The following is a 14,791-nucleotide window of genomic DNA, read 5'->3' on the forward strand; positions in this document are numbered from 1 at the left end:
TGTGCATCCTATATACAGGACCATCTCAGCCTATAAGTATAGGACTGTGGAATGATAGACATGTACATACAAATAATAATCTAGTGACATAATCCTCTCTGCAGCGCATGGATTTTCAGGACAAAGGAAAAGTTATCTTCTGCCAGTAGGTGGCGCTGTTTAGGTCAACAGATCCAACGTGTCTATTAACTGAAAACACAGTGCTCTACATTCACACACAGCGTCCCTCCTCCTCTAGCAGAGCACGGGGCAGCCATTCCGCAGGCTGGGGAAAGACAGATTCCCTTGTTCACAGGAGATCAGCAACGATCCGGCAACTTCAAGACGTAATCTGGAGGGAGAAATCCGGGGACACCCAGGACTGATCACAAGGACACAGTGACTACTTTGTTCCCTGACTTGTGCGCTGCTGGTGTCACCTTGCTCACTACTGTGGAGTTTATCTGTGACTTACAATACATTGCATGCAGCTGTGAAGGAGGCTGCATCTGTGTCCTATTCCTTGGGCTCTTGTTTGCTGCATCACTGCCTTTTTCTGCTACTGGACATACAACTAGCTTGGAGTTTGCTTGATGTGTACAGTGCAATGGATGTGAGATTTTATCCACCGCCAGCACAGGCTGCTGCAGCTCCTGACACCCCCTGTCTGGGACCATCCCCCTGTTTGGACCCCTACTATTGTAACAAGGTGATTTCATATGTTTCTATTTCCTTGACTTGTTTCTTTTCCTATGCATGCACACAAAGCATTGTACTGTATCCATACTCTGCCTTGCCCAGGACTTTGTATAGTTCTACTGTTGGATGCTGTGTACAATAGGGAGGGGGGCACATAAATTTTCCTTAGGATGGCTCCAGAGCATAAATCTTAATGGTAATATATTGTATTGATAGTATCCACTCTTTATAGACTGCTCTAGGTATAGAAAGCATTGCCCGCTCTCTGCTTGAGTTGAGTTTTGCTATATAACATGAGTTTCACTGGTAATACGGACTGTTACATAGTTGAGAACGGTGCTGGTGACCACATGACCTCTGGTGGTGTATATAGTCCAGCGTCAGTTACATACACTGGGGGGGGGGGGGGCATGTATCAATATTGTCACTAATCCAAATAAAGCCCTTGTATAAAGTGTCGCTGATGTTGGTGTTCTTTGCGCCATATTCCTCAAAGTGGCGTGCCCACATTTATTACAGAATGTCGCGCACAATATGTGTGCAGCAATTACGTCCGGTCAGTCTACTTTACATGACATGCACTTTACTAACCACGCCCCTTTCTAATGACAAAAAAAAAAGAATGGTCAAAGTTGTTGGTAGGTGTATTTAAAAAAAAAAAAATGCCCAAATTCATTGATAAATATGAGCGCAAATTTTTCCGGTTTTCTTGCACCATTTTGTGTAGTGCAACACATTGATACATGTGCGCAGAAGTTATACTGACGTCTCGCAATGTATACATCACAGCCTCCGGTTTAATCAGCCTGAGGCATTAGTTATTACCGTTATTATATCCGCCAGTCAGGACTGGCATCGTGGGATTTAAGTTGCCCAGAGTTGTGGAAGTCTGGAGTTATTTTATATCATGACTGTATTACTGCACAGTGGCAGCAGGCGATTGTGGGCATGAATTACACTCCGCTGCACTGATGTGATGAGGTTTGTGTGCATGAATAAAAATAGCTTGTTTAGCACAAAACACTTACATGACAAAGGCAGCTTTCCAGGCTTACAACCGTGCTGCGGAAAGTCCTGCTAAGTGGCTCACATTAAAAGTTGAAGTCACCGTGGACTTGGAATTATTGCATTATTGAGTCTATTACCATAATCAATATTGAAAAATACAATAATATCCATTAAAAACAATATGTGCTCTTATGAGATTGTGCATTATATTGTTACATTATACCTGATAACAGTAGGACCAACGACACGGTATAAAATGTTCTAAATTCTCCTCACTTCCATAGGGTTATGTAATTAACCCTGATAATTAGTTTTCTGTTACTGGTAAATGCCAGGGACGGAAGCGTACTTTCATGTTGATAACACAATACAGTATGCCGTCTGATACGTTTCAATGTGGCAATTATTATATTTTGTTTACACATTGGCCCCTAGTATCACAAATGTATTTTTCATCAATGTACTGTAGTGAAATGTAACAATAAACCAGTAATGTAATTGAGTTCAGTGACCTTACAGCGTGTAATGAGATATGTCCTCAGCATCAGCTAAGTCACTAATTGCTGGTATTAAGAACTACTTCTTAATGTTGGATCCTAATTTCATACATGTATAAGCCGCTTGCGTTTTCTAGCTGATGTCTTTACTGGATTCACCTTCCATTAAAATACATTATCCCGGAGGAAAGGCTTTTGTCCTTGAGTATCAATTCTTAAGGAAACAGAAATCCAGGACATTTATTATTTTGAGACTATATTTTAAGACACAACACTATAAACATTATAGAAGATACTGTCACATTGTATCTGTTTGTTTATAGTATAATGTTGATATTTGTAAATAGAAGCTTCTGAGAACAGTGTAATATATTTCAGGCCAACAAGGGCTATAAGGAGAAATATTTATGTATTACTTTTTGTGTGAATTGCATATAATTACTCCAACCTTAAGTGGTCTCATTAAGTGTCATTATTAAGATGATAGACACAATGAAGATAGATCTTCGCTGTTCTGCAGTCACTACAGTCCTGCTGGTTGGTTAGTGCTTGAAATAGCTGGAGGATCTGATAGCAGCTTGGACAAACTCATTCAGACGCCTATCTTGTAATGCTTGTAGCTTGAGGGATAGCTACCTATCAGACATTTGTCCAGCTATCAAATAGCAGCCACTAATCAATACAAGGCTACTTTAAACATCAAGTTCCTCAGCGCCTGACTTAACAATACATCCAGAATAAAAATTGACAAAGGTGTCAGACAAATTTAGATAAATGCACTTGTTATGGAAGAGTAAAAAAAAAGACTTGTTCACATTGCTCCTGGGTATGTTACCATATATAATAAGTGTGCTGTGTTACACGTTGGGGTGTTGTGTTTGTAGAATGTTTCTCTTTATTATGAAATGTCTATTCACATAAAAATGATAGCAGTATAATGATATTTTGACACTTCTAGCAGATGTTAGTCTCGCCGATGAGAGGGAGTCTGACCCCTGCCATCAGTAGGAGAGAAAATAATGGTCTACACCGCTTCCTATGGTGAGCCTCAAAGAAGCGAGCACTAGGTTTTTTGAGCTAAGCTCCTTCAGGAGAAAATGAAGTCTACAACCCCTTCACTTTCTACTTATACTGATATTTTACCTCTCAGGGTAATGAAAGCATGCCGAGATGTGCTTAAAGATTACTTTGCTAAAGAACTTGCAGTTATAGAACAGGACCCAGAGAACTGGAATTTCTTGATTTGAATTTTGACATTTTTGTTTCTGAGTTACATATACAAATATTATAAAATATATTTACAATAGTTAATTATACCTATTCTGCTGCTGGGACTGCATCATGGTCTAGGCATATTGTGTTACATTATAAAACATAGTGATTAGTTCTTCTAAGCCTACCCATCAAGCTTTGCTATTTTTTAGATATTCTTTCCACCTCTTTCCAAAAACATGCTATTATGTTGTCAGATATGACTAGCATTTAAGATATTACCTTTCATAGATGAATGGATTGAATGTGCAAGCATCAAATCATTGAACATTTGTGTTCTTCACTTTCCACTGCATTAATGTATTGTTGCAAAATATAATTCTTTTTCATTGCCCACAAACGACTTAGAAAGATTTTTGTTCAATTGAATTTTCAGTCTAATTAACTGTCATTGATTTGCCTGTAAGTGGAAATGGGCAAACTGAGAGACAGTCTTTTCCCAATTCTAAAATAATACATAGCTCTTTATGTGATGGCTAGCGGAAAACTGAAATATTTTCCTATTATTTAATGGTAATGTATTTTCTTTGTCCGTGGATACATGTTTAATAAAATGCATTGTCATAGGCCTCCTAAAAACAATTTAATGTAATAGGGCCAGAGGATGTCCCAAGCACTGAAACCCTAATGGTCTATTTAGTGTCTGTTGCACCCGGTTCAAAAATATGTTTAGAGCACAAAAAACTGTTTAATGTAGATTAAAAATATATTATTATTTTGACATATGGGTATCAATAGAAATTTTAATATTCAGTTTTTGGATCATTTTGAAGTTAGTCTACACCACATGTGCACAACCTGCAGCTCAGGGCTGCATGTGGTACCTGATACTTTTCTGGAACACATTTACTAACCATGTTATAGTTCATCCTTATAGGATGTGATGTTTTTATGTGACAACATTGCATGTCATCCAGCAAAAAAAAATTCAAATTGAGACAGCAACAGACTTCATATGTTGTTAGGGTACACGCACTCACATGGGATGGTCTCCACTCCCAAAAAATATCTAAAGTAAGATCTGAGAAAACAGTATCCTTTTTCAATTAATTTCTTTTTTTGTGCCCATCATTGTACAAAAAATAGAATCAACGTTTTGACCCGTTACAGTGGTTGGGTCTTTTTGAGTTTTGAGCTTGAACGGGTCGAAATGTTGTTTTTATTTTTTCTATGATGATGGGCAATATAAAATAAATTTATTGAAAAAGGATACTGTTATCTCCACATTTCATGCCATGTCTCCATCAAGTTTTAAGGGGCCCATAGACATTAGCCTAAATCAAATGTGTATGGTGACCACCGACTCTCCATCCAAAGAAATTGTCGGGGGAAAGAAGGATCAGGCATGTTGAATTTTTGCTTCCACGGGAGATAAGCCGCTGCTATAGGGGTCTAATAGTGGCTTATTCTCTTTTCCCCATTAAAATAAACATGCACGCTTGGCCGAACCAAGCATGCATGCTTATGCTGGAATCAAGATAAATAACTATAGGCCAAATGAGCGTTCGGTCGACAGTTATTTAATGTTAGTTTGAATTATACAGATAAAGTTACTTGACTGTGCACTTTAAAATACTCTAAGTTTGTAATAAACGTCATGGTAACATCTTATTTCAGTCCCTTGAAGTAGAGCATTATGACATTGTGACTAAATAGCTTGTACAGTATATTATCGGTCTACAAAAGAGGTTTTTATTGATCTGCAGTTTCAAGAAAATGTTCTACTTTTATAAATTGTCAACTAGATAGGTCACAAAAGTTTAAAGAGGCTCTGTCACCAGATTTTGCAACCCCTATCTGCTATTGCAGCAGATAGGCGCTGCAATGTAGATTACAGTAACGTTTTTATTTTTAAAAAACGAGCATTTTTGGCCAAGTTATGACCATTTTTGTAGTTATGCAAATGAGGCTTGCAAAAGTCCAAGTGGGTGTGTTTAAAAGTACAAGTCCAAGTGGGTGTGTATTATGTGCGTACATCGGGGCGTTTTTAATACTTGTACTAGCTGGGCGCTGTGAAGAGAAGTAACATCCTCTTCTCTTCAGAACGCCCAGCTTCTGACAGTGCAGACCTGTGACGTCACTCACAGGTCCTGCATCGTGACGGCCACATCGGCACCAGAGGCTACAGCTGATTCTGCAGCAGCATCAGCTTTTGCAGGTAAGATCGACTTACCTGCAAACGCTGATGCTGCTGCAGAATCAGCTGTAGCCTCTGGTGCCGATGTGGCCGTCACGATGCAGGACCTGTGAGTGACGTCACAGATCTGCACTGTCACAAGCTGGGCGTTCTGAAGAGAAGAGGATGTTACTTCTCATCAGAGCGCCCAGCTAGTGAAAGTATTAAAAACGCCCCGATGTACGCACATAATACACACCCACTTGGACTTGTACTTTTAAACACACCCACTTGGACTTTTGCAAGCCTCATTTGCATAACTACAAAAATGGTCATAACTTGGCCAAAAATGCTCGTTTTTTTAAAATAAAAACGTTACTGTAATCTACATTGCAGCGCCTATCTGCTGCAATAGCAGATAGGGGTTGCAAAATCTGGTGACAGAGCCTCTTTAATAGGTGGTGTCCGATGTATTGGCACCCCACAGTTACTAAGTACAAGTAGCCCCAAGTACCCTTTATTGGCTGGAGAATTTGTCTTGTATGCACAGCCACTCTTCATAGCAGCAATTATATTCGACTGTGGGTTTAATTACTGGAAATAGCCAAGTGTGGGCACCTTTTTGGAGATTGGCTGAGTACACATGGCCGTTTCTCGGTCTTGGTAATGGTAGGGTTTCCAGAGTTGAACCCCAAGCTATCATACTTTTATGACCTGTCTGATTAATAGGTCATGACAACAAAACAATGGATGTCACAGGACAACCTCAGTATTTGGTTTGGATCAGTTATTCTTTATTGTGTATATTATGAATTTAACTGGGATAATCATGGCCTAAACTGGCATTGGTTCCTGATGTTGATAGTAGTTTCCAATCTTTACAAAGTAAAGTGTGACCCCATGTTACCATTGGTTGTCGAACAACTAATTTCATTTCTTTAGAATGACATCTAATGCAAAATATGCAAATAAGGGATGACTATGACCCATCATCTTAACTCAGTTTCAATAAACCGTAAGGTTTATTTTTGTCTTGATGTTACCTGTTTCAGTCATTTACACCAAATACATTGTGCAATACTGAAACTATTTTAATTCAGGTCAATAGGAATGTTTTTATGTCTCTACTTCAAGTCTGTGTTTGATTTTATTGCATATGTATGGACATTTATGAGCAAAAGTTAGGTCAGTGGAGTTTTTTCATTTGCATAATGCTTAGGAATGTTATTATCCACATGAACCTGGCATTCATCCAGAACAAAAATGTACACCTTCTCAGAGGCTACCATCTGCCATGCAAATTTCAGCAGAGTAACAAAAGTCTAATGGACAAATGTAAAGAATAGAATGTGCGACTTTTGCATATTCTTTACAAAACAATGTTCTTTGTACCACTAAACATTTTGGCACATGTTCACAGATGACCCCCACGAATCTATGGATAAAGATGCAGTTGGAGTGTTATATGTTATTAAGATCTGCAATATGACCATATTTACGGATCATATTCTGTAGCATCAGTATGTCATCAATATTTTATTTGTATTCCATCTGTATTACGAATCCGGAATACTGATGTGCTGTCTGCTAGGGAGGAACAGAAAACTCATAAGACATCCCCTTTGAAATACGGCTCTATTAAGGATAATATACGGATAATACAGTATATGGATCCGTTAGTATTTTAACAATCTCTGTAGACTTCGGTGGGTATTTTCTAATATGTGTAAAATACGGACATAAAATTTATGAATAATACTCCAATATGCTTGAATATATTATTCCAATATGCCACCTCTAAAAGAATGTTTTAAACAGCCATTTCAGACCCAACATTTTAAATTCTGCTACTGTTTTTAGAATTTTATTCTAAAAAAATATATAGTTGACTCCATAGCCACAGGGAAGTGTTTTTCACAGTAAGAGCAGTGAGACTTTGGGATTCTCTACCAATGAACGTTGTATCGGTTAATTCATTAAATTATTTTTAAAAGGGGTTTGGATGTATCTTGTTGAAACTTTCTATTAGGAGAAAAAAATATGGTTTTCCTTCCATGGGGACAAATCTCGTTGTGCCTCAAAAGGGAATAGATTTAGCCTTCCTCTGGTTCAACTCGATATGAAAATAATAGGATGGACTCTTCTGCCCTCAGTGATAGCTATATTGTCCCCATAAAAGAGCCAGCCAAAATGCCCCAATAAGAGACACTATGCCCCAAATCGGTGTCAACCAGAGTGCCCCCATAAGAGACAGACAAGTTGTCCCTTAAACATAGCCGGCCACAGTGCCTCATAAGAGCCACCCACAGTGAAACACATATCTCCGCTTCTGCGTTGGCCTGTCTTCCAACAGGAAGTCAATGTGATTGGCCAATCACAGCTTCTCTAACGTAACTTCCCTTCAGTTCCAGCGTTCAGTGCCGTATGTGACAGAAGCATGGCATCCAGGAAAGTACCAGAAATCCATGACTATCCTGCTTAAACAAATTTGGAGTTCTGGGCAAACATCCATCTGGCCCTTTATAATATTCTGCTTTTTCCATGTGTAGCTGTCATCTAGGTACCTTTGTAGAAATATAGGTGCATGACATCACAAAGCTGGAAATAATGGAATGGAGCTGGAATCTGTTGTATTCATAAATGTCAATAACAGCTTTTCCATTTTATGGTGGTGTGTTTTGGGGTTTTTTCATCTATTTTATTTCATTTGGCATATTCATTCCAATGACGTACATGTTGTATAATTAGAAATATTTCCTCTTTTAACATATTTACATATGGTATTTGAGAACTGCCATGAAAATCATATTATCCATGTTTATAGTGACATAAAATACTTTCATTCCATTCAACCATGACTGGCTGATTTAATATATCTTGTACGTGGTTTGAGTTAAGCCGTTTAAATCAATATTGCATTATGTCAGATGGGTTCATAAAAGTCTATTTTAATGGCCTCAGCTGTTCTTCAGTATGATTTTTGTTTAATGTACAGTATTATAATTTCTAGTCATTGAGCTTCCAAGGACTCTTTTTTAATCCAGTGTTTGATTTGTTTCCCTTGCCCATAATGTTAAAAGCATCTGTATTTCTAAAACATTTGTGCTCTTGGCAACTTGAATTATTGAGATGGAGGGTGCAAAATACTTTTCAGATGAGAAGACTCCATCCATAGCGAGTCAAAACAAGCTCATTATCGATACACATGTCATATCTAGCTAAGGGAATCTGTCAAAATCCTTCAGTATTTGGATCAGTGAATTTGTAGACTGTCCTGCTACTATTTATTGGCGGGTATGTTTTAAAAGCACAGCATGATGATGTTTATGCAACTAAGCTCCAGAAACTGCTATTTGCATCTTGGAACCTTGGCCGAGATCCTAAAAGGCTTTAGAAGGAGACTCAACTGTGGTTTCTATTGATATTTTAAGTATTTGATCAAGGATATCATAGTAACAACTGGCATTGTGTTATTGCTTCACTATAGGACATATATCAATAGAGGGAACAATTTGTAAAATGAGTTTCAAATGAGAAGCGTAGAAATTTGTAGCATATACGACTCCGAAATACAGATAGGAAAAAGGAAGGAAGAATAGAAACAATAAAATAAAAGAACACTGAAAACAAATGCTCCCAACTGGTCGGGCTTGTATTTTTTATTTTTTTTCTTCTAGTTGTTGATTTAGGGGATTACTGCCTAATGCATTATTTAAACCTTGGTCTGGTTTCACCCCTCAAAAACCTTGAATGCAAAATGATGACATTCTTTATACAAAAAAAAAGAATATATTTCACCATTTGACAGATGCAGTCATGACCATTATTAATAAAAACCTCTTCACAGTGGAGGCTTAATATCAAAGCTAATGATTTATTTTATGTTAATGACTTTCTGCTGGAGCATAAAAGACTATTCATAATGGACTTTTCAGTACTCTGTTCAGTTACTAAGGCTAATGGGGTAATCTTTTCTTTGCCAGGTTGGAGCTTTTGAAGTAAATCCTGCTGTTACTTTTATAAGCTTAATTCTTGAAATTTATTGCAAAAATCTAATTTTAAAGAGCTGGTTGTAGAATTAATTATCAAAGAAAAATACAACTGCATATTAAATAAGCAATCCTTAAAGTGTGAAAATGATGATTACATTTAAGAAAACATATCGTTCTTTATCATGTTATGAATCTCCCATGGGATCGTACCATTTTGAAACATTTAAATTATTTTGCGTATTTTATCAGTAGACGAGTTACATCTGGACTTACACAATAGTCTAACACCAAGTAATTTGCCTAGCAAAGTTCACATCAAGTGCTACTCGTGAGTTTTAGTCATTAAGTGCTTCCTATGTCTCTCCCCTGATGCCCATAAAGGCCGGTTATATTCGTGGCATCAGTTCAGGTGCAGCTGCTGGGCATTAATAATACATTATAGTCCCTCTAATAAACACAACAAAGGTTGTCACCTTAAAAAGACTACATCACTTACACTCATCTGTCTTCTGCATTATTCAAATTACGTGCTCAATGTAGCCGGGAAACTAATAATTGACGATGGAGACAATTAATACAGATTTCATGCCGGCAAGCTCCCGTAAACGCTATCATGTTTAATCATGTAATAAGGGAGTAATTTATTGTTTGTGACTGTTGTATTTAGGAAATTGAAAATAAAGGCTTTTGTAATATCTGAACAATAAACACACCTTTAGTCTTGGTAGATTCTAGATACTTTCTATGTGGCAAACTCCAAATATCTAGGACTCACTCCACCTCATCATTTAGACACAATATTATAGCACTGATATATTAACACCCTTATTGTTATGGATCATACCTATAGAGGTGTAGGGTGCTGAATGAGGCACCAGCAAGTTAATTTGTAGGAAGGATAGGTACGGAAAGATACATCCATGGACTGTTCTACTCTGGTGAAAATAATTAGGTTCTATCCTTCTGCCTAATCTCAGATTATAGGACGAGTCAAGCCCGTCAGCAGGATTGGACTCACCATTTGGGTATTAGGGCAGAGCATGAGGGCTCATGACCTTAGGGGGCCCACACCCCCTGGTTTAAATGCATAAAAGGCTATGTACGTACACCTTTGGCATCTTTAAAAAAAAAAAAAATCATCAGTGTGCTTGGTGCAACTTCCTTAATACATTTTATTAAAAATTATTTTAACTTTTTGAGATACAGCTGCTTTGTATCCTGTATACAGAGTATCTGTATCTTGCACTGAATCCTGTATCCATCAGATCCGCGGGAGTGATGGGTTCAGTGGCAGCGGGTTATGAGTGTCTCTGACATGCAGGATCGAGCTGTGATCGATCACATCTAAGTTTATAACTTAGATGTGATCGATAACAGGTGGATCCTGCGTTCCGACCCGCTGCCACTGACCTGACGGATTCAGGTTTTAGCTAACTATACAGCTGCTCTGTATACAGGATACAAAGCAGCTGTATCTCAAAAAGTTAAATACATTTTTTATAAAATGTATTTACGAAGTTGCACAAATACACATTTTTTTTTTAAAACAAGCAATGTCAAAGGTGTACATACATAGCCTTTAAAGTCTGCAAAAAAGTGCTCAAATTCTTAAATTCACTAACATTTATTATAACTATGATGAAACCGTATACGATAAATGGCCATCGAAAATGGCAATATCAATGTCTTGTTTCTGAAGAGTATAAGGGGTGGAGCAATACGAACTTGCACTCCTCCATGAGCCATTTCAACCAGTTAGCAACACTGAGATGGTTTGTTGACCTATATGGTGCCATAATAACAAATGTGGCATGGCCTATTTAGCAGCATGATCGGCATTGTAAGTGGCAATCCAATGAGTACAAGTGCACTTACTATTTAAGTTTTATTAGGATCCGCTCCAGTTTTATGAGAATAAATTCATACATAGAATATATGAAAACAGAGTTAGTTCAAATTTACTTAAACTTCTACCCTGTGTCCAAAGCTATGTCCATTACCCATAACAGTAGACTTCAAAGTAAAAAAAATATCTACTCTACACATTTTATCCTACATCATATAAAAGTACATCAAAAGTATTTTCCCATTCACCAATCCATTTTACCGTGCTGATAAAATAAAATACATTTTAAAAAGTAATGGGTGCAGATAATGGAGCTACCTAAAAGCTTGTGCTAAGGGTACACAAGGGCTTACTCTGTGTAATTCGGATTTAAAGTCCATAGTCCGTATCTCACAGAGCATGCACTCATATTACTGCCTGAGAGATGAGATAATAATTTCCCAATCATAGTCCCAATTGGATGGCCAAAAATTCAGCTGCTTTGGACAAGCTGCTATCTTTAAGAAGGAAAATAGAGGCATGGGCTAATACTCATGCTGAATACTTCACAAACAGCAAACATAAGTGTTTTGCTAATTCTGTTTAACTGTTTGGGGGCATTGCAAGCTTACAGCAGACCCTTGGGTATAAAGCAATGGTTGTTGAAGATGTAGCAATCACAAGCATGCCCAATTCCTGTATGAACAATATAGGTAAAGGAAAAGATTGCTGTTCCCAATTTATTTATTATGATCAACTTGTTGCCGATTGACCGTCCACCGCTAAGGAAGCTGCAGCCACAAGATTTACCATCTTCAAGCCTTCAGTAGTGTTATGTCTAATTTGCCAACCAAACTAGGCGAGTGTATCCATACACTATCCACCATTTACAATTGTTTACAAGGTTTCACCCTATGGTGCACTCTTTGGATCTTTTTTGCAATGCCCCTGTTATCCTGGCCACCTTGACACATAAAAACAATGACATCATAAGTAGGTGGGACAGAGTTCTGTGGACATATTATACTTATTAGTCAATTGTGTAATCAGATTGGTGCTATCTGAATATATAAATTAATACTTTATCTTATAGTGTACTGTATATAGGATGCAAGGTGATGTGTATTATTTGTACAGTGCATAGGCAGCTAGGTGTAGGGCTAGCTTTTCAGTCGAGGACCATGAGCTTTACACTCAACTGTGGTTAGGCTATGTTCAAATCTGTGTCAGGGCTCCACTCTGACGTTCCGTCTGAGCTTTCTGTCGGAACAAAGCCCTGACTGACAAACTGAAAACAAAGGTTTCTGTTTCCATTACCATTGATTTCAATGGTGACGGATCCGGTGCCAATGGTTTCAGTTTGTCTCCGTTGTACAAGGATTCCGTCGTTTTGACTGGATGAGCGTAGTCGACTACGGTATTCATCCCGTCAAAACGACGGAATCCTTGCACAACGGAGACAAACTGAAACCATTGGCACCGGATCCGTCACCATTAAAATCAACGGTGATGGAAACAGGAACCTTTGGTTTCAGCTTGTGTCAGTCAGGGCTCCGTTCTGACAGAATGTCGGAACGGAGCCCTAACGCAGATGCGAATGAAGCCTTAGAATATAAGTGCATATGTAATGGCAGGAAGGAGGTGAAGGGAACAAGTGAGCCCTAATCTACCCACCGCCCTGTCCCTGCCTACTTGCAACGACCCGCCCTAGGCGACGGGGTACAACTTGGCGGCGGTCCCTACGCTGTCTAAGTGCAAGGGAGTACAAACAGGGAACACGCAAGGGAATACAGTAGCCCACGGAACGCCGCGAGGAAACGGAGCGGTGAATGAGCCAGTCAGGATCAGGAAGTAGTGGAGTATACAAACGGGAGCACGGAGCAGAAGCAAGCCAGGGGCAGAGCAACGCAGGATAAACGGAACTGAAGCAAGGCAGAAGCACGGCAGAAGCAGGCTGGAGCAAGGCAGCAGTGGGGCCAGGAATCCAAGAAGAATAACAAGCAAGGAGGAAGAGAAAACGGCAGGTATAAATGGACAGGGGGCGGAGCTAACTCTGACTGACCAGGCCGCGATAGGCTCTCCCACTCCTGAGCCTGCCACCCTGATTGGTGGGAGCAGGTGTCAGTCTCAGAGGTCTGGCCTCAGGTGTCGACTGATTAATCCTGGGAGTATACCCAGACGTAGTGCCTGGCAGATCCTTTACAGCAGATTTGGGAAATACTAGTTATATCTTGGAATGTTCCCCATGACACAATACTGTATGCCTATAGGTAAAATTCATGAAACTCTTCAAATGGTGGTAATCTTCTTTGCTAAATCTACAATTACCCTAAACATAAGGGAATTGCATCGCTAGCTATTCCATAATATACAGGATTCTTATTATCAGAACCACTCACATTACAAACAGGAGGGTGGAATTCCCCAGTATCCCTGGTGTCCCATCAGCTCCTTGTATTCTAGAGACTGCACCGTATATAGGGAGTTAATCCTATAGTGAGTATATATTTATGAGTAATTCTAAAACTATTCTTCAGAATCATAGTTTTTCCAGTCTGTATTTTTAATACCTGCAATAGTTCTGTTTTAGATATAATACATTTATATTAAAATATTTAAAAAGAAATTGCAGCAAACAGTTGTAATCTGTGGGCGAACTGGCAGCAAGAGTTCAATTTCCCTGCAGCGCCACCACAGGGGAAAAAAACCATTACATAGTGCCCATTGAAATCAATGGGCCGTCCATGTAATGCACAGACATGATTGGTCTTCAAGAAACAGAGACGCTCTTTGTAGCCACTCTCCATTCCAGCTATTTCATGAAGGTCTCAAATGAGAAACACCCCTCTAATATCTCAGAATTCCCTAACCGTGTATTTGAAAAAGAGTTTTCTCAACCGGACAACTCCTTCATGCATTCGGTTCTACACTATGCCAGTGTAGTATTTTACACTTTATTGTTTTTATTACACAAGACTGTATATAAGTTTGCTTTTATTTTATTTTATGTTAGCGAGTATATCGGCAACTGGTTGAAAAGTTGCTGAATGGCATAAAACTTAGTTAAGGAAAAATGTATCCAGATTTTAGCTCGGTAAAATGTGCACACAGTCCACAAGTGTAAAAAGCGGCCTTTTATGTTGTTTAGGGCTTAGTGTTCTGACTGATGTGAACCAGAATGACATTGGTTTATTGGTGAGTAAATGAATAGGAGTACTTTGAATTTGAACTGCTGCCAATTTTGCACAAACAAAGAGGCTAACCAAGGAAAGAAAGATTTTAAGTTAAATGCAAGGAGCAATTATTCCATTGGTGGAATTCTACTTTGAGAGGTAAAATGAAAAAAAAATAAAAAAAAAGTAAAACTTTTCAAAGTGTGGAGATGCAGATTTGGGCTCTATTA

At 38.5% G+C, this 14,791-nt stretch overlaps 1 protein-coding gene across 2 annotated transcripts in view; it reads left to right on the plus strand.

Annotated features, from left to right (window-relative positions):
- Positions 1 to 214: 214 nt before the first annotated feature.
- Positions 215 to 14,791, plus strand: part of TOX (thymocyte selection associated high mobility group box) — a 253,276-nt gene continuing 238,699 nt past the window's right edge. For both annotated transcript variants that reach the window (XM_075828315.1, XM_075828316.1), the window contains exon 1: positions 215 to 688. In XM_075828315.1, the coding sequence (XP_075684430.1) occupies positions 587 to 688 (102 nt within the window). In that variant the 5' untranslated portion in view covers positions 215 to 586. The remainder of the gene's footprint in view (positions 689 to 14,791) is intronic.

This window comes from Rhinoderma darwinii, chromosome 5, assembly GCF_050947455.1.
Source record: "Rhinoderma darwinii isolate aRhiDar2 chromosome 5, aRhiDar2.hap1, whole genome shotgun sequence".
NCBI classification, from domain to species: Eukaryota; Metazoa; Chordata; class Amphibia; order Anura; family Rhinodermatidae; genus Rhinoderma; species Rhinoderma darwinii.